Source organism: Ictidomys tridecemlineatus, chromosome 9 (assembly GCF_052094955.1).
Source record: "Ictidomys tridecemlineatus isolate mIctTri1 chromosome 9, mIctTri1.hap1, whole genome shotgun sequence".
Classification (NCBI taxonomy): domain Eukaryota; kingdom Metazoa; phylum Chordata; class Mammalia; order Rodentia; family Sciuridae; genus Ictidomys; species Ictidomys tridecemlineatus.
Window position 1 is genome coordinate 126733600 of NC_135485.1, and position 24209 is coordinate 126757808.

Sequence of the window (24209 nt, forward strand, 5' to 3'; positions counted from 1 at the left end):
AATGACCTCTGACCCAGCTTACAACTGAAGTGAAGAGAGAATCCTACAAACAGAAACCCAGAAGTTTGGATGCAGAGAAGCAGGAGTCGAGAGACAGTGGTGATATCTGCTGGTGGGGGTGGGTAGGTAGTCAGGAGGATAAATGTGGGTGACCTTATGCAGCAGATTCTCGTAGGGAGTTTTTGAGCTCTTTCTGTTGCAAGCATGTTACAGAAGGGTGGGGGATAAAGTGGTACAAGAGACGAATGAACGATCTCTGTGGGCAGATCTTTCCCCAGGTTCAAGCCCCCCTAAAGTCTTGCTCTGTCTCTGTTCACAAACATACAATCTAGAATACTGTTTGACTGCTCTTTGTGCAAAGTAACTTTTTCCACAGCCCTTTACCACAAACAGGTTTAGTAATCGGAGAAACTCAACCCCAACAGAAAGGCCAATTCTGAGGTAAATGAACCAAAAACCACTGATAGACCACTGCTATAATTCCTTTTGACTTATTTTCTTTGGGGGATAGAGTTCACTTCAGAACAAAGACTGCCTCTTCCCTGTGCTTGGAGAGCTCAACTCCAGTCAGTTCTTTTCTGCAAATGAGCCCCAGGCAGCAAGGACTACAGCTCCAGCCCTCCTGGCCTTCCCAGCATCCCTCAGACAGCATGACCAACTGCGCCCTACAAAACCAAGAGGGTCTCTAATGCAGCCCTCAATAGGGGGCTGCAGGATAGCTGCCAACTCAGAGCTTGCCTAGAAGCAGCAAAATACCATGGGTCCTGAAGCAGAGCAGGATCCCCGCAAGAGTAAGTGGGACACACGTGTTTGCCTGGCTTCCAGAGGCGGCTTCCTGGCCCCCAGTTCCTCTGGGCAGCGTTCCCTGACTGTAAGGCAGGGCATGATGTGGCAAAAGCAGCCACGGAGAGTCTGGGATCAGTTTATTCCTTGACTCATTCCTACCAGGAGAAAGCTCTCAACAAGGAACAAGTTCAGGGAACTGGAGACCAAGGGTCTAACGTTACTTTAAAAAGATGCCAAGCTGATTCCTGTAGCCTCTAATCCATTTCCCAAGCAGACTGACACAGCACAAATTGTCATTCAACATACTGAATCACACTCTACTAAAGAGTATTCTCTCTTCCTGCCAAACAGTGGCAAACGGAACCTCCAAGTGAAAATAACAGGTAGAAGGGAACAGCTGTACGCACACTGATCCAAGGAAGCATACCTCACTTCCCAAGTGCACAAGAACTCCTTCCTTCACTGTTCACGAATGAGCTTATCTACTGGAGACGCTGAATTCTGGGGAGAAGCATGATATACACAAACTTTAAAAACCTATAGCCTTTTCTGAAGATGTAGTGACCAAGAATCAGATTACCACTTTCTAATTAATGTAGAAAAAAAAAAACTTTTTAAAAAGCTTCTGTGTTCCACTGTCTCAGGAATGCATTTTAAATCCTATGAAACAAACTCCTAATTGAGAATTAAAATCAGATACTTTTATTTTCCACCTATCATTTCTTTTTTAAAAAATTTTTTTAGTTGCAGATGGACACAACACCTTTATTTTTTTTTAATTTAGTGTTGATGGACCTATATAATTTATTTATTTATATGTGGTGCTCAGAACCAAACCCAGTGCCTCACATGTGCTAGGCAAGCGCTCTACCACTGAGCCACAACCGCAGCCCCCACCTGTCACTTCTTTTGGGTGGCCACAGAACTGCTCCCCCCTCAGGTGTTACCCTTTACTGGGCATCTGCAGACATCACCTGTGAGTATGAACATAGTTGCAGCATTTGAACAAAAATGGTACCAAAGGACTTCCATTATGAACAAACTAGAAGAAACAGAACTCATTTGAAAATGAGCTACCGTCACAGTGAAGGAAAAAATTACTTCCTCTCGGCATCTAGCTTCCTTCTCACCTTCTCCACAAGCCACCTGCCAAACCACCTTGCCTGCCTCTTTTCTTCTCTGGCACAACTCAAGCTGCCGTCAATTTTGCATTTCACTCTGGCATAACAGTGTTGCAACTCCATTTAGTCCCCATTTCCGTCATACATTTTTGAGGAAGCCATGTCTGTCCTGGTAATCCCTTAAGAATACTCTGCAGGGCCAGGCACATCAGGAGACTTCAGGAAATACTGTGGACTCTGCCACAAGAAATATCATGAATATGGAAAGCCACTGCCTCTAGGAACTGAGAAGGGAAGAAAACTGAAGAACCTCAAAATATTCTCACAGAATCTGCACGCAGCTTCCAGCCCTCATCCTCCCTCTTCCAAGCCACAAGCATTTCTCGCCCTCTTTAGTCACTCAACCAGCGTTTCCTGAGCTTCTGCTTTTGTTCCAAACACACTAGAGATGCCGAGATGGAAAGGTAAACCCTCAGTTTCTACCCTAAAAGTGCTCTCAGAATAGAGCACAGAGGACAGGTAGAAAGAAACAGGCCAAAAGCTGGTGTTTGCCGTCATGTGATTATCTTAAGGAGCTTAGAGACTCAGAAAAAGGAGTTCCAAATCTGACAGTGGGAGGGGTGGAAGACATGTGGGAGTCAAGCAAGAGAAACAGGGAGAAATCACTGCCAGACTTTCAAGACTGAGCCTCAGTAGAGAAAAATTCAAGGTTGAAAGAAGAGAAACAGGAGAGACCATGGCAGATTTCAGAGCCACAAGCAGCTGAATTTGGCAGGGGGACAGGGTCTGAGACACAGAGTCAGTGTACCGAGAGTGTATGAAAGTGGGGAAAGAGCTTTAGTATATAACAGCAAAGCACGTGAATTTATTCTGCAGGTGCTGAAGAGATACTGGAGGGATTAAGCAGAGAGCCATATGATCCAGAGAATGGATTCAAGAAATTCAGGCATTAGAGTCATTAAAGCTCAGTGAATACAGGTGAAAGGTGAGAGAAACTTAAGATGACTCTCAGGTGCTCATGAAAATCACAAAAAAAGCACAAGAAAGGTGAAGAAAAAATGACTTCACTTTCATAACAGCTACTTGATTTCCCTGTTGATTCAAACTTCCTTTTCTCCCTTAGGTGCTGGGGATGGAACTCAGGGCCTCCTAGACGCTGGACAAGCAACCTACCACTGAGCTGCACCCCTGTCCCCTGATTTGTTTATGAGCCTAAGCCCATGACCAAGTGCTTTCTTTCTATGATAGACTAAACAATTTTCAGAGACTGGCAGAAAATTAGATCAAAAGGAGTGAATGAGAACTTCTATCATTGAAGGATGCTTATGTTCTTGATTTTAATATTTGGATAAGCTCTTTAAACTTTTCTTCTTCTCCCTTGCCAGTAACTGGATGGATCTGGAGACTATCATGCTAAGTGAAATAAGTCAATCCCAGAAAACTAAAGGTGGAATGATCTCTCTGATATGTGGATGCTAACACAAAGGGGTCGGGGGGGGGGAATAGAAGTTCAGTGAATTAGACAAAAGAGAATGAAGGGAAGAGAGGGGAGATGAGAACAGAAAAGACAATAGAATGAATTAGACATAACTTTCCGATATTCACATATGAATATACCACCAGTGAAACTCCACATCATATACAACCTCAAGAAGGGGATCCTATTAGAATAAGTTATACTTCATGTGTGAATAAAATGACAAAATATATTCTACTGTATGTATAGCTAAACAACAATTTTTAAAAAATACATATGAGAAATGAAAAAAAAAACTTCTAATGACAAACTATTCTACTCTTCTAGTTATTTCACTTCAGACTTGCTTTTGCATTGCTAGAAAGAACAGAACTTTATATTTCCCTTCCATTTCATTCATTTCTTATTTGTCTTCTCAAATATATGATCTAATAGTTTAAAAGAAGCCGACCCCTTTGCTCTTCCTCCACTGAGCCTGAGATGTGGGCATGGTATGAATCCACAGGTGTCCCCCATTCCTCCACAATTGTGGGAATGGACTGTCTCCATAGCAGCAGGCTAGTCTATGTTCTTCATCCTTAAACACCTGGCTCATGCATTAGCAGAAGTAAGAAAGCAGCAGCAAAGAGGAAAGGGAAAAAAAATGCACGAAGAGGAGATCTCATGAATCTGCTGGATATCATTTACACAAAGCTCACAGGCTGACACTGCAGGTTCCTTATCAAGCCAGAATAATCTCAGATGCTTCTAATTATCAAACAGTTAATCACCAGGATCAAAGACAGATTTACTGAGAACAAAATAGCTGCACTTATAACAACACAGTAACAGTGTTATGAGAAAGCCCCATCAAGTACTTTCTAGTTAACACAGCAATGAAAGTAGATGCCCACACCTCCTCCTCCCATATATGCCCAGCAACCCCAAAGGATAAAACGGCATTTTAGGGGTTGGAGTTGTAGTTCAGTGGTTGAGCACTTGCCTAGCACATGTGAGGTACTGGGTTTGATCATCAAAACCACACAAAAAAATAAAGTTATTGTGTCCATCTATAACTAAAAATATGTATTTCTAAAAATATTATTTTAAAAATACAAAGATACAAGTGCCTTAAAAATTTGTTCTATATCTCTGCAGTAGAAGCAAAAAGAAATACTCAGAAATATTCAGTGGAAGCATACACACATCAAAGGCTAATGGTTCCAAGCCCCATCAAAACCAGCCAGACATTGAAATCTTGTGGGGTTCTCAATTCCTGAGATACAACAGGCCTGGGGCAGGAAGGTTAGAGTCTGGCTCTTGCTAAGGAAATGCAGGCCTGGAGAAGCTCTCCACACTAAATGAAGGCCAAAAATCTGTGAGCAGGTTTCCCCTTTGCCTGGGAAATAGGATTTGGCAATTCTTCTCCTCCAAACCGTGGGATGAGAGTTACGTGACAGGCAATAAGACAACCTGGTTACGAATCAAGCACCTGGTAAACTGTGGAAGCAACAGCTGGAGAGGGAGGAGAATGAGCCAAACCATGCACACACAGCCCTCCTTCACCAAGGATGCACAAACCCAAACTTCTAAGAACAAAGGAAACCAAGACAGCCAGCAAACTCAACAAATAAGAAAACTTGGATATTTAGAGATGTGCAATATAGAGAATGAAACTTGTTTCTCCCAGAACAAACAAACTGAGGAAGAAGTATTTTAAAAATCATGACCTAGTTCACCAAAGCAATTTCGAAAAAAACTCAACCTAAAGGACTCAGAGTACCAAAAAGGCGAATAAAGAAAATTCTGCACATAAGACGTTACTGTGAAATTTAAGAATGTCAAATACAAAGGAAAAAACAAAAATGCATACAGATATAAAGAGCAGATCATAAAAAAGGAAAGAAAAAGAACCAGACTGACATCAGACTACTGAACAGCAACACTAAGTGCAGAACAAAATTGAAGTAATTTTTAAAGTATTAAAAAAAAATTTGAGCAGAGAACTTTATATTCAAACTGTCAAACTGCCATTCAAATGTGAAGGCATAATAAAAATATTATCAGACATAAAAATCCCCAAAGGTCTGACATCCAAAGAACTATATTGGTAACACTCTTAAATTCCTCTAGATTTAAATAAAAGAAGCAACATAGGATATTCAACTAACTTGATAATGCCTATTGTGGTCTTTAAAAAGAATATAAAGGACAAGGAAAAAAGCAAAGAAAATAACCAAAATAATTCAGAACCAAAATTCTACAAAATTACCAGCTTGGGGATGAAGGCAGGTCAGAGGGAACTGAAAGTCCACTCAACAGAGTGTCTATTTAGAGGTAGAGGGAGACATACAACAAAGTTCCAAAACTCAGAGAAATGAGACTGCAAGACTCAAAACAAGGACAACCACTTTAGGAAAAAAAAAAAAAAAACAGAACGTATATCACTGGGAAACAGCAGAAAAACATTTGATTTTATAAAAAGGAAAGGAGAAACAAATCAAAATGCATTAAGTGAAAAATTCAAAATGCCAGAAATCCCAACATAATGATAATTACAATATATAAAAATGGATTAAACTCACCATTTAAAGATAGTGTCTCTCTCAAATGTATTTTTTTTAATTTTTAGTTATCGATGGACTTTTATTTATATGTGGTGCTGAGAATCAAACCCAGTGCCTCACACATGGTAAGCAAGCACTCCACCACTGAACCACAACCCCAGACCACTCCCAAAATGTATTTCTTCAATACAATAATATGCTGACATAAGAAACATGCTTGAAGTGAAAAGACAAAGAAAGGTTGAACAATAGAAAATGGATATACTATGGAATCTCAACCAAAAGCAAAGTTTATAACCCTAATAAAGGACATGAGGGTCATTTATGCAGGTTAAGGAATAAGATGATCAAGCAAGAAGCGCTAATGATATAGCCTCAAAGAGTACATTACAGATCTGCAAGGAAAAATAGAAAAATCAACCACTGTAGTTGGATGTTTTAACACATTGCTCTCAGAAACTAATATCAAGAAACAAAATTGTCTGTAACCAACAACACAAAGCTGATCCATTTTGTACACACACACACACACACACACCTCCCAATAATCATGTACACACTTTTCAACAATGCATGGAATATTTTTGAAGGAAGGCTAGACAGTCTCAAATTTGAAAAGAATACTATGTCAATTCCCTTCTCAGGCCAGACTTGCAGAATAATCAGTAGCTAAATTATAAATATTTTATAATCTTTTTTTTCTATAAAGTTCTTTGTTTTACCTTTACTTACTTATTTTTTTTTAATGTGGTGTTGAGGATTGAACCCAATGCCTCACACATGCTAGGCAAGCACTCTAACAAGCCACAAACCCAGCCCTATTTATAATTTCTTACATTGAGAACCTAACTATGGTTAGAAAGGAAATCATAATAAAAATTAAGAAATCTTAAAATAAAAACATTTCTTAAGATTTTTATGACGGGGGAAGAAATGCCAAAGAGAACTTTACAGTTTTAAAACAAAGTTTCAGAACATTTTTATGCCGTATTTAAATAGACATTCTTCCTAAATATTGATAGTCAAAGAACAGTCATCATGACTGTTTAAATATTCAAATTAAATTCAGTCAATTTGAACTCTCAATGAAATGAGAATTCACTGAAATATGGTGTCTCTATATTTTAGTGTACTCACTCAACAGGGATTACCTACACTGTAATTAATACACACAAGCTACTCCATAAAATGAAAAGCTAATATTCTTAACTATTTCTTTTATTATTTAGTAGTGCATAAAACTTTGAGAAGAATAGCTCCAAGATCACTGTAGAAATTGAAGAAAAAACATGATCTGACATATAAAACTCAATATAGAGAAGTGAATCTCAAAGAAACATCTATCTGACAGTGGCTTCAACCAAAATTGGGTAGACCTTCCCCGGCAGGGGATGAGCAAAGCAGCTCTGGTTAACACCCACCTCCGCCCCTGTTCCCTTGTGCCTAGATTCACCTGCCTGTCATCCTGCATTTCTTATCTTTCTCATGGGGCCACTCAGTAATCACCTATAATCCCTTGCTTAGAATGTCTCAGCCCTGCCCAGATGGCACGTTTGTTGTATTGATGCTGCACCCAAGGACTTGAAAATCTAGGCTTGAGTTCCACCTCTGGAGAGGGCTCAGAAGGTGAGGAGGAAAGCTGGATATACTGTGCATCAAGTTGTGCTGCTTGCTAAAATGTGACTAAACCTCAATGACAAATACGACTGGGCCAAAGCCTTGGTGGTCAACGGTCAATAGCTCAGGCAATGAAGTCCCCAGGAGAGGCTGAAACTGGGAGGGGCATATGAAATCTGCAGAAGGCAGAGGAGAGTTAGATTTCTTTTGCTAACTTATATAAGCCTGCTTGAAACATAACCTTCAAACTGGGAAGGAGACGGTCATGCCCAGTTTTGACAATGTGGCCAATATTATGACATCAACAAAAATCTCATGTTTCAAGACATACAAGGTGTTGAGAAAGGACAGCAGCACCTAGTGTCAGGAACAGAACTACCAACTCATTTCGTATGCATTCTGACACGATTTCTACTTTGCTAACATAAAGCCTGGGAAGGTGTATTTTATCACGTCCAAAACTATGCCTAATGCTACCCTGACCAGTATAAACCTGAACATGCCAAGTTAGGCTTTTCCTTCCCCAAACTCAAATGCTTTGGATTTGACATTGTAAATGAATTCTAACATTGAACAGCCAATGTGGAGGTGACCTGTATAAAGTTGAATCTGTCATGGAGCTATCGAGAAGTGTCAGCCAACATAATCGATGGCGTGAGGACCAATAACTGAATTTTAAAATTGAAAGAGATCAAAGGACATCCCTACCATTTGTTCTTTAAAGATCCAGTGCATGAAAGAGAAGGGTCACCAAGTAGTGCTCTTCCTAAAATGTGGCTAAACCAGGTAACGGCATCCACTCAACTCATAGGAAACAAGACATCTTAGAACTGTCACACTGGACCAAAACAGTGACACATCTAGAATGGTATTCTGTTTTTTAACAAGGACATCCAAGGTTGTTCTATTTGTCCACGGCCTTGTTCTTCCTACCCAAGTCTGAGAAGCATATCATGACATCTTCAGATATTCAAATGGTTGCACGCAAGTGTGAACAGTGAAACATACAAGATATCCAATTCTGAGTAAGCAACATGACCTCCAGAACAGCTTACCATGACTTGCTATTGCTCCAAAGGCAAGACTGCAGTGTCGCTCAATGTTTTCTTTTTGCATCTGGTCCGGAGCCCTAGCACCACCCTAATTATTGACTTGCAGAAAACAAGGCAGCCAGATACCCAGTTACTGGGAGAATGAAGGACACAAGCAAAGGCCACACAGCATAGAAGAACAACAATCTCTCTGTCCTCGCTGGGCCATCTAAGATTGACTTCCTTTAAGTAGCCCATTCCATGGCTGTTGAAAACAAGTCAGGCTTGTTTCTTCACATTTCAACCATGCTTGGCTGGACCAGAACACCATGGAGTCCTATGACCTTTGAAGTTGCAGTCTACAAATGGAATGACAGGTGCTCAGCAGAGCAGTGTGTGAGCAGCATGGCTGAGAAGGGCCATGTCAGATCCAAAAGCCAATTAGCACCTCACCAGCCAAAGAAAACCTAGTAGTCCTCTTCCATCTTCCATGTGCTAGTCCACTTAAACTAAAATGACCTGGGAACCAAGTAAGAAAACTCTCCTTATGAAGCACTATCAATAGTGACATCAAACAGGTAAGATCTATCAAAAAAAAAAAAAAAAAGAGTCCAAAGTCAGATGAAAAATAAAATTCAGAGATTTTTTTTTTCCAGATTTTTCAGGCCAGACTAGTTATTCTCATCCTCCTCAAAATCAGGGCTGGAGAATTATCTCATGTTATCTCATACATTAAATTTTCCTCAAAATGTACCTACTCACACATAAACATGCAGTTTCTTAAGTAAACAAATTTTTAAATAAAGAGAGTTTAAGGGCGGGGTGGGGGATCTAAGTTTGACTTAAAGACTGAACCTCTAAATTAGAAAGATGTTGGGTATCTTTCTTTAGAAAGTGAATCCAACCCTGAACCTAATCCATTCAAATAAGTTCTGCTTTACTGTCCATGGAGTAGCAGGTGGTAAATGATGACGGAAAACAGTCTAGAAAACCCTCCTTACCTCTTACATTATGGAAAAAGGGAACGAGATGAAGAAATTAACCCTGCCAACCGCCCATTAAGGAAGGAAGCCGCCAGTCTCTCAGCAGGAGGAGGTACTCTGCAACGCGGGTTATAGCTGCCGAGTGGAAGGGAGGTTCCCAAAGTCCCATTTACCCCAGTTCCCACTCTCGGTAGGGGACAAATATCCCCATTCCCCTCTCTTCATTTTGGTCTCATGATATAAGACAAGCCAAAATGGGAACCGCAGTGAAGTTAAATAACATACAGACTAGAGACAGTAGATGGATAAGAATAATTCACACGGGTCATAGGATTTTTGTTATTTGTTTTAATTTATTACACATGACCGTACAATGACCTTGACATATCTTACATTTGAATCAGATGGAATATAATATCTCATTTTTCTGATAGGATTTCTTTATCTGAAATTGTATGTAGGAAAAAGAAATGTGACTCTCTGGGCAACAGCTTCTCCCACCCCCCAATGCCAAAAGCACCAAACCAAAACTACACATGGATCTGGACCCTCCCCAAAACACTGACCAAGAGAAAAGGCAACTTCTGAGCTCTAAATTAAAACATCATATGAAGTTCGGAAATGATGTAATGAAACTGCCATAAGCTAATAACAATGAAGCATAAAGCCTGCCTTAAAATAGCCACTGGACATGGCTGGTTTGTGGCTCAGTGATAGAGCACTCGCCTAGCATGTGCGAGGTCCTGGGTTTGATCCTCAGCACCACATAAAAATTAAGTAAATAAATTAAGGTATTGTGTCCAACTACAACTAAAAAATAAATATTTAAAAGAAAAAAAAAGCCAGTGGACAACTAAGACATGTCCAAAGTGTATGCTAGCAAAAGCTCATGAGGGAACTGGCTGTGCTATAATCAACTACATGACAAGAAACGGCAGACCCCATTATAAAGTCACACCACCAACTGATGGGCTCTGGGTTACAACTCAAGGAGCCACCTCCACTTCTTGCAGAAGTCGATGGAAAGCAGGAACAACTCAATTACAAAGCAAGAAATACCAGTTCAGTTGCAATATTAACAGAAGTCAAGGCAAATTGCCTTATTTGGTAAAGCAGAGAGCAATTTTATATCATAATCACAGTCGTGAGGCATTATTTAGAGACTGAGATGTCTGCCTACATCAACAAGCAAAACAATCTAACAACAACATACTATTTTCCTTCGGAAGATGATTCTCAATCAACCTGTCTTCCATAAACTTCTGTGGACACTTGCCACTTTGACAGCTCAGGAAATTGAGAGTACTATGCTCAGAACAAACTCTGGACAAATTCAACAATGAGGGTGGTTGGAGTCCTAGCTATTTACCTACCCTGTGCTCCTAGCTGTTCTTCTCATCTAAAGAAAGTTAAATTATCATCAACTGTCAGACTGAGATGCTAGGAAACAATAAACATGGTGTTATGCAGGACAACAACCCAAAAGATCAAATTACATTTTCTTTGAAAGAATACCAATCTGAAAGTATAATTGAAGCTCTCCTACTTGATGTCAGGCCCTTGAGAAAATGTAAAAGCTCAAATTCTTGAGTATTTACTACATATCTGGGGGTTTGCATCCATGAACTCAGTTGTTCCTGGCAAAACACATGTCAAAAGTTTTATTGCCCAAACTCCTGAGGCGTACAGGGGGATTTGCTGAGATCATAAAAGTCATCAAGAGGAGACCAGGGATTTCAATCCAGGTTAGTTTAAATCCAAACTCAACCACAAATAAGTCTACCATTCAGTAAAACTCTTTGCTGCCTAAGTATTTCCTATAATAGGGATCCTGGAATGTTAGGACAATGCTACTCTAAGAAAGAAGCCTGGGTAAAAGGTGACAGGTACATTAAGTCTAACAGGAAAGCACTAAGCACTAAGGGCTGGTCATTCTCAATGTGGTGCCCACACACTCTCTCCAGGTCAACTCATGCCAGAAAAACACCATACCCTTTCTTTCTATGGCTCTGCTTCTTATTCCTTCTACCTCAAAATCTTAAAATCATATCCAATACACCAAGCATGAAGCACAGAGCTAAAATGAAACCTGTAATTTACATGCACATGAATGTATGTATGTTGTCAGTCCATATTTACATGTGAGTATATGTGCAACAGTATTCACTATAGAAAATAGGAAATACAGACATATATTTTTATTTATTTTTTTTGAGAGAGAGAGAGAAAGAGAATTTTTTAAATATTTATATTTTTTAGCTTTCAGCGGACACAACATTTTTGTTTGTATGTGGTACTGAGGATCAAACCCGGGCCGCAAGCATGCCAGGTGAGTGCGCTACCGCTTGAGCCACATCCCCAGCCCAGACATTTATTTTTAAATCAGCAGATTCTTATCCCCTAAGGAAAGCTATTGTTATAACTGGTCATTTATCCAGAGCTTTATGCTTATACATGGATTTACATAGTGTTTTCTTTAAAGATTATTTTGACAATTCTGTTCTGTACCTTTCTGTTTTCATTCAAAAGCATGCTATGTACATTACTTCTATGGGAACATTTTTATCACTATTGGGAGACTAAAAGCCTGTGTTTTGGTTAGTCAGGAAACTGACTAGGCTATTGAACTCGAGGTCCTCTTATAATAGAATGCACAAAATACTATACAGCTCAGAAAAAAAAAGAGGAAAGCTCTATAACCACAGGAAAAGCAACAAAAAATACATCACATGATTTCTTTTTTTTAAGTAGAGATCTAGCTCTTGGGTATACAAGATGATAAGTAAGGACTTAGAGCTATATTTTCTTTCACATATACATACACATCAAGAATTCCAGGAGGTTACATAAGAAAGTACAAGTTGAACCATATGCAACTGCTGATAATCATTTCTCATTTACACAGACAGCAGTTTCACTTGGTACAGCCTTATTAATGATGGTAGTTTTAAAATTCTGTTTAGATCTCAACTCAACAGATTTCAGAAACCATAGGCTGAACTGCATGAAATTCTCAATGTTTTACTATTTTTGACCTAAAAACTGGAAAGAAAAAAAACTTGTCATTGACATTAGATAATTTTGGACCTAAAAGATGGCGATTTTCTATGGCTTAACCTATTATTTTCAGCGGTTTTAGATCTGGTTTGCAAATGCAAGAACTGAGTCCATAAGATGGTATGGAATCTTTCCATTTTATGTCTTTCTATACTTCTTGATTTGTCAAACCCAGGAGAGTTTTATCTACTTAAAAACAAATGTGTAAAGAAAAGAGAGGTGTTGGAATGGTGGCACGTGCCTGTGATCCCTACTGGGGCAGCTGAGGCAGATGGATCACCCGGTTCAAGGCCAGCCTCAGCAACTTAGTGAGATCTCAAGCCCCTTAGTGAGACCTGTCTTAAAATAAGAAGGTTTAGGGATACAGCTCAGTGGCAGAACACCCCTGGGTTAAAAACAGACAAAAAAAAAAGTGTGTGGGTGAGTTAACAGAAAAATGCAGGATATTCAGGCCTCAAATTTCTGATTGTGTTCAATTCTCAAAATGTATTAACAAGCAGCTACCTGAACCACCCTCACTACAACTAGCCCAAGACCAGATGTTGTTGACTTAGGTAGGTGTGGCATAAATCACAGTAAAAATACTTGTGTAATACTGAATATCACTGAATTAAAATGTTCATTTCCTTCCCCTCTCCATAGAAACAAGCACCTGCTTTTCTCCCGGTGGGCCCACCTCTGTAACAGTGCATTGGCCCCACCTTAAAAACCATGCTCACTGCCCACAATTCCTCCTTTCTCTCCTGCATCAAGACCTCAGTTCTGAATTCCTTACAGCAAAGCTAGTCATTTCTTTTTTTCTTTTTTTTTTTAGTTGTAGATGGACACAATATCTTTATCACAGTCATTTATTTTTATGTGGTGCTGAAGATTGAACCAAGTGAAGTGCCTCATGCATGCAAGGCAAGGCTTTACCCCTGAGCTACAACTCAAGCCCCCCTTTTTTTAAAAAATAAAAAAAAATCAAATTATTCCTACAATTAAATAATAAATCAACATGAGAATAAAAAAAGTGAAACTACATGGTTCAACCTGTAGTTGTTTATTTTAAAAGATGCATAGAATCTCTCTCAAAAGTTTCTAGAGACAACTAAGAATATTTGCTAACCTCATGAAGAAAAGACTCTTGACCACCCGACTTGCATTTAGCACATTAGCAGGCAGGTTAAGAACCCAGATGGCCTAGGTTCCATCTTGGTTGTGCCACTGACCAGCTGAGAGATATGGAGAAGTCACTGACCTCTCTGTGCCTTGGTTTCCTCAACTATTCAACAGGGATAATAATATAACCTACAGGAGTTTTCTGAGGATTACCTGAGCTTCATAAACATTGCTAAGAAACAATATTTGGTGATTAATAGAGTAATATACAACCGTACACTGTTCTAACTTTCTGAATTTTATATTATGTTATGGCATCAAGAGAACCAAGATAACAAATGGAGATTCAATCAGTTTCTATTGAGACCCGAAGAGACAAATAAAATCATGACCATAAATACATTTCAGACTTGAAAATTATGCTTCAAACAGGCACACAGAGTACCACAGAAAGCAGAACGAGCCTTCAGAAGGAGCCTGGCTTCAAAGATGCTGCTGAAGCTGATGAAAGCCAACCAGAGACAATTCGTGATAAACACGAGGAGCAGAAGCCTCTGTGGTTGACTTCATCTTGCACGACTGCTTTTTCCCCATAGCTGGTAAGGATGCCCGAAGCCAAAAGGAATCAGCCATGGGTCTGCTTTGTTGTATTAACTGTAGACAACACTCTGACATCATGGTCATTTTTATCATGGTCCATAAAAGTTTTTCACTCAGAATTGGCCACACTCAATCAATACCTTCCCCTTCAAGATTTCTGCTCATCTTCCTGGCTACCAAGAAAATCCTTCAAATCAGTCACTCTTGACAGCCTTAAAAAATTCTTCTTCATTCAGGATAAACAATACTTTGGTTGGTTTGAAAAGATGTTTCTTAGACAGCCCAGCTACCTCCTACGCTGCAAGAGTTTCAAAGAGGGCTATAAAGAGAGTGACAGCTGCTTGGATTCAGAAGTCGAAATTAAAATAAAAGCTATTAGAAGTGGGGGAAAAAAAACCCACTCCACAGGGAGACAGGCTTTAAAGAATTTTTCTCTCTTCTATAAATTCTAGTTACCTGCCATGAACTTATTTTCACCACAGACGCAGCTATGTATTTTTTAAGGCGTTAAATAAGTTTTTCTCCTCCTGAGAGAGGGGGGAATGTTCATCCCACACAGAAGCATAGTTAAGATTATACAGGAAGTCGCAAAAGAAGTTGCCTTTGCTTTGTCACTAGCTTGGGGGGGCCGAGATCCAGGGGAGGCTCTGGGAGACGCCCGTGCGGGGAGGCGCGGTACGTGATTTATAGACACGCCACGACTCAATTACAGCCCTGAATTTCTGGCTGCCTTTTCTAACCCATTGATCTCGTCACTGTAAAAGTGAGTTAAGAAATAATCTGTCTACATATACTGTCACGGATTCAAGTGTGGTCTTGAATTTAACTTCATAACACAATAATTCCATGTCAAGGAATCCGAACATGCTCCCTGGAGATGTCAAGAGGCCTTCACACTCAGGAAGCTATTATCCACAGCCCACCCATGAAATGTCATGCAAAAAAAAGAACGGGGAGAAGAAAGATTTCCGAGCTTAAGAAAAAGATGGGGTGATGACAATTCTGTGTCAAGCTGATCAGAAGTGTCTATGAAGAAGCGTTGATAGCTGTAGGGTAGCACGGCAAATCCAAGGCACTATGAGGTCTTCCTCACGCTTCTCTCCCTGCTTGTGTGTCCTGCTAACATGTGGGTGAGGACACGTGAGCCTGTGTTCAAGGAGCGACTTTCTAAAGGTGTTTCCTTGGGAACTGATGTTAGAGAGCATATAGCTGCTCTGAATGTTAGCTGTCCTTCCCTGACTTCTTAGAAGGAAGAGTCTCCAGGGTAGAGGCGGCCTCTGCTTTACGATGAGCCTATGGATAAATGTGGATGGAGCTGTGAAAATAAGAAAAATAAGCTCTTCCTTGTTTATGGTTATGAGGCTAACCTTTCCTAAGATGACATTTTAATAACATTAAAATATTTATTCAATATTTCTCTTCCTACCAACTTTCCATTTACATTCTTTATACCAATACTTTTTATACTGTTTTCACTAAACCTGTTTTCCAGTAAGAAATCCAGTAAGAACATGTATTGAATATACTAACATAATACATACTTTCTTCTTTTCGATGGAAAGACGGTTTCCAACTTGAAGAAAAACAAAAACTCATGGCCAAAATGAAGGCCTAAGCCCAAGGAGAAAGTTCCATATGAGCTACACATTAGCTGATGACATCCATTCTGATTCTGCCTTCATTTCCCCATCTAGTCAGTTAAGAAGTCCCAACAATTGGCTTAGCATCTCTCCCAGCCATCCAGTTTATTTTACCTTCCTAGTACTAATTCCACCCACACCCACCTAAGCCTAAATTAACTTGACCAGCCTTTTACCGTAGCCTTCCTGATTCCTACAGGCAGGTTAAGTCAGTTTAAGTCTTAAATATTAACATCAAAAAATGGTAATTTGGGGCTGGGGATGTGGCTCAGTGGTAGAGTGCTCATCTAGTATGCATGAGGCACTGGGTTCAATCCTCAGCACCACATAAAAATAAAGAAAATAAAGTCCATCAACAACTAAAAAAATATTTTTAAAAAACAGTGGTAATTCTTCTCCCCTGCTGACAACACTCGGTGCTTACAGCAAGGCCCCTGCTCCTTGCTATAAGGCGCTCTGGCTCTGAGAGTGATATTGAAGAGCAGTATGTGAGTGCTTACTGTGGTGCTAAACATGTTATCCACCATCACCTTCTCAACCATCCTCAGTAGCAGATACTGTCATTATCTGACTGCATTAACAGACTATATTTAAAGAGCACGACCAATGTGCCTGAGAGGAGTAAGAGTACACATTCATCAGCCCAGGCTCTCCCCGTCCATTCACTCCCTGTCACCTGTCACTAGGGAAGGTGTCAGCCCTGGCCCTTCTTGTCAGGCTACCTCCTCTCGCCTTCACCTTGCTCTTGTTCTCTACTGTCTCAGGTCTTCTTTTGGGTTAGCCCCCCCACACCTGGAGCCCTTTCCCAGACAAACACCTAAATGACTCAGTTCAAGGAAACTATAAACCTGACCCTATGTACCACAGCTCTGAGCTCCCTCCTCAGAGGTCTCCTCTCTTCCGCAGCCTGCCACCAGGCACCTGCTGCCAAACTGCTTCATATTCTACTGTCTAGTGACAAACAGGATTAAAAAAAATTTTTTTTAATAAACTTTTTAAAGGCGATGTGGTGTGGCATGATGGGGATCTTATAAAAGTTCCTTAGTACATATTCCATTTTAGTTTCCAGTACCCTAAAAACCACTAACAGATAACAGAGGCAGAAAAACTCCAGTTCTACATTCATAAGGCCTTACAGTAGCATGCTTTCTATTCTCTTGTTCCCGAGTCAAAATTAAACCAGATTCTTTCAGCCTACCCAAGGTAGTAAATTTATATCATCAGCATTACTCTTGACATGTGATACTTCAATGTTCAGTGATTATTCAAAGTACCAAATCAATATTATTGAGGCTAAAAGGACATCTATATGCGACTTTTTGTCCTACTTTATTTTTTTTTCTGTTCACCTCCTGCCCCCTGCTTTCGTACTGGGGATTGAACCCAGGGACGCTTTACCCCTGAGCTACATCCCCTGGCCTATTTATTCATTCACGTACTGGGGAGTGAACCCAGAGGTGCTTAACCACTGAGCCGTAACCCCAGCCCCCCCCCCAACTTTTTTTTTTTTTGGAAACAGGGCCTTGCTAAGTTGCTAAGGCTGGCCTAGAACTTGTGATTCTCCTGCCTGAGCCTCTTGAGGCGCTGGGACTACAGGTGTGGGCCATTGTGCCTGGCTCCTGCTCCGATTTTGGAGACTGATCCAGATCAGGATATAATCTTACTTAGAACAGAAGGAAAGGATCACACTTGGTCGTTCATCCATCTCTCTCTCAATCCTAGTGAGCATTTTCCTTTTTGCTTATGTCTCTGTACCCTCCTCATGGTATCTGCCACGCTGTAGGACTACAATAACACATGTTCAACAAAATGTGCCGCAGTTAGCACATTCCTGATCCAAATGTTAAAAGTGCCAACCCAACGGTACCCAAGAGAGACCAACACTAGAATAATATTAAATCATGCCAATTGGCTTGCAAGATAATTTTGTTTTCAGCCCATGTGAAATCAGAGTTTTTAAAGTTGCCTAAATAAGTAAACTGTTATATCATGTACAAAAGAAGATAGGCACAGAATGCCTAATTATATACAAGAAGATACATATAAAAACCAGTCCTATAAATGCCTAGTTTGGTTTAAAATTAGACCTAGTATAAAGGAAGAGAGAACTTAATCAAAAATTCAGATGGTAATCCTCTTCTCCACCCCTCCCCAAACCATCGCTTAAAATTTTTTTCTGCTACTTAAGAAAAATAGCAAAGATCACTTTCTTCTCATATGACCTGATGGACTTCCCTGTATTTGAGGAAATTACAACACACACACAATAGTGTCTTTTCATAAGAGGTAGTAAAGATGCAAATTTGGGGTAGGCTAAGGAAATAAAAAATGCAGAAGGGTAAACTGAGAATGAAAAGCAAACCTTGATTTTTGAGTCATCTTCTTATCACTAAGCAACCTACCATATATTTGGCTATTTCACACCTGACTTAGACAAATCTACTCAGCTTTGACGTTCATGAGGTTATCAAATGCTCCATGAACAGAACAATATGGAGTCCACATATTAATAAAAGAAGCTCAGTACAGATTTAACAGCTGCATTCATTAAAGAAGCTAGCTAGATGCTATATCCTTTGTAGTTCATGTTAATCATCAATAAAGATCTTAAATAACTAGAATTTTAAGTTATTTTTTAAGAAGTTTAAATCATTTAATCATTCACAACATAAATAATGAGCATGCACGGTACGGATTAACATACCCAGACCAGTTAAAGGCCTTATCATGCTAAGCTTCTCCAGTTAAACTGGTCATCTCTCAACTCGGGGTGGGACTCAATGAAGCAGAATCAAAATCATGTCTCATAGCAAAGGTTTTGTCTATTCCAGGACAACACACATTCTCAGGTTCCAGGCCTGTCATCCTGCAGCTCATGTTAACAGGCTTGCCGACTCTTCACGAATAACTTTTTGATCTACTTGACTGTTAAACTAATTCTGCATGTTTTCCAAGACTGGCTGTTTGGTACATCACTAGTTTCATACTCAATGTAGAAGAAATAACATGCCACAAACCACTTCACTTGACTGTCACATGTGTAACCAAATCACAGGGATGAGGATAATCTCCAGTCATGCAATTTCGTTCCTCGAAACCTGGCAGATAATCTGCCAAACTTTTAAGCAAAATCCATTTGTCATGGGTTGTACTGAGTCATATGGGGGATGAGGACATAGCTGCATTTAAATTGCCTATCAAACTTACATCAAGTAGAAAAATTTGGAAAAATTATCAAAATTGGCCATGTGCATACTTTCACCCAAACTAGGTATACATGGGAAGAGACTTTACTATTATCAAAAGAAAACATACCAACAAAGATTACATTTTTGAAATGTTTAACTAGTGTTAAAAATTAGATTAGGGCTACTAAAAAAAATTCAGTCTCAGTAACAAGAATATGTCTTTTTTTAAGGAGGCAGAGTTTTTAATATGCTAAATGACAGTTAATAATATGAATCATTTTTCAGTATCTTTTCCCTTTATGCTTCTTTTCAGAAAGTATATTCTCCATCTTTCTCCGTTGATCTCCCAGTAATTTTAGAGTAGGCAAAACAGTGGCAAAACACAGACCCTTACTTATTTTATCTCTGAAATACCTCTTTTTACACAACTTGAATTTCATTAAAGCTTAACCTCAAGGTGGAGTGATAATTGTTAGCTGCTTTAAATTATCTTATGACTTCCAAGATAAAATAAAATCACTCCATGACCAAACTCGTGGATTTTCCCGATTCTGACAACTTAAAAAAAAAAAAAAAATCAAGACTGAAATCAAGGATTAATATCAAGTTATAAAATTTTTCATAAAATACAAAACACATGATCAAACATCATCAAATAATTAACATAAAAACAGATTAAAGGGGCTGGGGTTGTAGCTCAGTGGTAGAGCACTTGCCTTGAAAGTGTGAGGCACTGGGTTCAATCCTCAGCACCACATAAAAATAAATAAATAAAAATAAAGATACTGTGTCCATCTACAACTTTAAAAAAAACTAGATTAAAGGAATTCAGTATATGGTGATCATTTTTTCCCTTTAAAACAAATAATTTTTAAAGATTGTTACATCCAATATGGAAGCTGAGCCAAAACAGAGGGAAAAATAAAAATAAAAGAGGGGTGGGGTGGGGGTAGTTCCTTGAAAACAGAAGAGAGATCACTGGAATCCAGGAAGGGGATTGAGAGGGGAAGGAGCTGGGAGGAGGGATGGGAAAAAGGTAGAATTGTGGAATGAATCTGACTGAACTTTTTCTATGTACATATATGGATATACCACAGTCAATCTCACCTTCATGTATATCCACAAGGCACTGATTTTAAAAAAAAAAATTTAAATAGAAAAACTATAAATTTTTAAAAAACTAAATACAGGAAAAGGAATAAGGAGAGGGAGGAAGAGAAAGAAGTACTGCAGACTGAATTAGAGGAAATTATATTCCATTTAATTGTTTAATTACGTCAAAATGAACCCTAATATTATGTATAACTAAAATGAATTTTTTAAAAATTAAAATATGGGGGGGGGAAATGATTGTTACAACAGCTCTGGGAGTGTAGCTCAGTGGAACAGCATTTGCTTAATACACAAGGCCCTGGATAGATCTCTAGTACCACAAAGAAGGAAATAAAATTATCACCTAAAAACATAAAAGCTATGACTATATACCATCTTGATTTTTCCAGAAAATGTGCACTGAATACAGATTTATTTTAGCCATCAATAATTATTTAAAAAGCCAGCAACCAAAATACTAGTACCTCCCTAAATATGATTGAATATTATGATCTCATTCCTTAGAATACCCCAAAAATGTAGACATGATTTTAAGATAAATGTCTTTGGGTACCTCCTTTCATCTCCTTTATGAAATAGTCAGTTCTGGCTTGCTCAGGGGCCGATGAGTCAACTTGGGTCTGATTCCATTTCTTCTGGATTTCTTTTTCCCCTCCCACCCTCTGACATTTGCTTATTTCTCTATTTATTAACACTTCTACCAGAGAACAGGTGAGATGCAAAAGAAGGTGCAATTCAAACCAGTCAGTTTTACTCCTTATTAGCAACTCTGTTGAGGAAGAGTGAAAAGTGGAAAAAAAAAAAAAAAAGACCCCCAAAAAAAAAAAGCTGAGATCAGAAGCAAAAACTAATGTCTGAAGGGAAGTTCTGAAATTAAAAGTTGATTTTAATGATTCATATCCCTTCCTTAGAAAAATAACTATCTGGGTGTAAAACTAATATTTGTCTCATAGGCACAGGCTGTAGGCCATTTAAAAGAACACCAGAAGGTCTCAGTCCCCCAGTGGTACTATAGGGGACATTCTGGGTCTCCCTACAGATTCTTCTGAGTCATTTCCTTGCATGGATGTTTGGATATTAACTCTTCGGCTATTTGAATTTGTAGCTGCTTATGATTCACATTCTCATCATCCCCTTCTTCCCTTTGAAAATCATCCCATACATCCAAACCAATATGACCTCAGTAGTTCAAAAGTCGAATAAATCAAAGATCGTTTTTTAAATGTGTGGGGGAGTGGCTAGTTTCAGATTCAGGAAATGGCCTCAAAGTGGTTACAGTCCCTTGACAAGAGTCAGTTTCAGGCCTACAGGTAAAAACTCGGGCTTTGGGACCAGGATTTTCTTGTTCTCCACAGAGAGAATCACATGATTACAAAGCACCAACTGGTGGCCGCTACATGGCTCAGTCTTGTTTGGCATGGAACATGGAAAATTCCTATTTCCAGGCTCTCTGGAAACGGAGTGATCTGGCATTACTGAGACAATGTGGCGACATAGTAAGGATTAGCTGGGATAGGGAAGCTTGGATGGGTCCTGAGAATCACTATTTGCAAAGTCCCATCGCAGCCTAGTCTACTTGGGTCGATCTGCCACCTGCCATATGACAATTAAAAATTCTGCCTTAAGAGACAGCCAGGCAATTGGGGTAAGTAAGGTACAAGAGCCATGAAACCCCAGTGCCGTGGTGGCCTGTGCCTTTAATCTAGACGCATTTAACATTAGACTCTTACCAGCTCCTCACATAAAAGATCTGCTTTAATTTTAGTTCCCCTCCCATTTGTCTCAGGGTTATGTAACCTCACAGGAGGTCACACAAGTCTCCCAAAAAAGAAATTTAAGCTGTCTTTTAAAAATAAAAAAAGAAAGAACCGTGCATAACAAAGACAAACACAGAACTGAAACTTGCATTTTTCTCCCTGACAAAACAGCTTCACCCTCCCTGTTAATCTCAAAAATTATAATCTTAAGGGAAAAATAAATGAAAACACAGAGGACAGAAAGCTGTGGCCTGCCCCGAGGACATCCGATATGCTATACTCTCAACCTGCCGGCAAGCAGAAAAATATAATGAATGTCTTACCATCTTCCAGCTCGAGGCATAGATTATAAACAGCCACGGGTCTCTTGGTCCTCTGGCCTTGCCTCTTGGACTGCCTTGGTGGAGCGTTTGGGGGTGAAGCCGACAGGCAGATGGGCTCAGGAAATGTGGTGTCAGGCGAGGTCCGAAAAATCTGCCATCAAAGCATAAAAGACATCGGTTGTTGTCCATGAACAGAAACCTGTGTATTGCTACAGCAAACCAGCATCCAACAACATTTGATTTGGAATTCAGTCACAATAGAGCAAAGCCAAAATCCATTCCTTCAAAATTTGGGGAATAGGTCAGAAACCTTTTACTTTTTTAAATAGAAGGTTTCAAAAGAAAAATTCTCATTAAATACAAACAGCAAACCATATTTCCAAATTTTCCAAATATTTCCAAATTTTCCCCTAACACTAAGCAAAACAAATTATTTTTACCAGGAATAGACAACACCATAGCTCTCCATTCCTAAAGGAAGTAGCCAGTTTACAACACTAAAAAAAATATCCCATTAAATTTTCAGAGGGTTATATTTATGCCAAAATGCTGGTCTCGATTTTTTTCAAACTACACAAACAGAAACATCCGACTGCAAATATTTTTTACAAGTTTAAAAATAGCCTGTGCTTATGAAATTACCTTTCTGGATTCCTATTTACATTTTTCATAAAATGTTTTGTAGATTTTATTAATTCATTTAATCCCCTCCAACTTCTCTTAATAATTTCCCCTTCCATTGATGAAACCTAGAACATTAGCACCTTGATTTATGTACAGTGTGGTTCATAGATCAGCAACAATAACATTAATTAAAATGTGCCGCTTCTTTACTTGGCAATTTTTTTTCCCTTTGGAGCAAAGTAATAAGTGCCATAAAGGAAAGTCTATCACACTGAGATGATTTATGATAGACCTTGCTTGGCTTCCAACAACACTGGACACCCTTCAGCCTTCAGAAAGAAATAAAATATACCAGAGACATCCACCCAATAGACACTGCATCTGAGAACAGCTTACATTCCTCAGGTGGAATGGCAGAAAGCCATTCAGCCAGCTTATAACAAAACATAAACATAAAACTCATGATAAAAGGCACCTCACAAATAGCCCAGTGTTGTAAGGAAATAATCACTTATTCATTTAATGAAAACAGGCACATGACCTGTGATAAGAATGAAGGTATCACTTACACAGGGGCAGGATGTTTAAAAACTAATAATGATGGAGTTTTAATTGCACGATCTGAAAGTTCTCACCTAAAAACTATTATGTACCAATAAAAATAAGCAATTTTAACAGAGCATTTGCTTTATAGTACCACACTGCCCCCTCATGTGTAAATGGAATAAAAAAAATGCTATAAATTACTGTGGACAAATATTTGCTAGTGAAAATCTAATTTATTGCTTCAACTGATAACCTGCTAACACCATATTTCCACGGCAGCCATGTTCCAGTAGGGCACTCTGGCAAATAGCAAACGACTTATCTGCCTTAAACATCCTCTGCTGCCTACACAACTGTCCATGGCTGGACTTACAGCCATCTGCCATTGTTTGAGTTAAAGAAAGTTGAGTGGTGGGAAAGTGAGGGCAATTCAATGAGAAGAAAGTATGAATAGTGAAGGAGAGAGATGGCTACATAATTCCTCTGAAAGAAAATGGCACCTGTGACCAAAGTCCTGGACTTATCTATTCTTGGCTTTTACAAACATGACAGATGCCTCTGGGAGATAATCAGAATAGGAAACCAGATAATACACGGATCCAGGACATCCAAAGCATCAATAAGCCCTAGAAAATTTAGCAGGACTTTCTGGAAGATCATGCTGAGATGGCACATGCTAACCTCTTCCTCCTCCTGCAC

General features: G+C 39.2%; 1 protein-coding gene across 2 annotated transcripts in view; it reads right to left on the reverse strand.

Annotated features, from left to right (window-relative positions):
• Arhgap10 (Rho GTPase activating protein 10) overlaps nucleotides 1–24209 on the reverse strand; it is a 290987-nt gene that overhangs the window by 26779 nt on the left and 239999 nt on the right. For both annotated transcript variants that reach the window (XM_040293220.2, XM_005327533.5), the window contains exon 19: nucleotides 22341–22491. In XM_040293220.2, the coding sequence (XP_040149154.2) occupies nucleotides 22341–22491 (151 nt within the window). The remainder of the gene's footprint in view (nucleotides 1–22340; nucleotides 22492–24209) is intronic.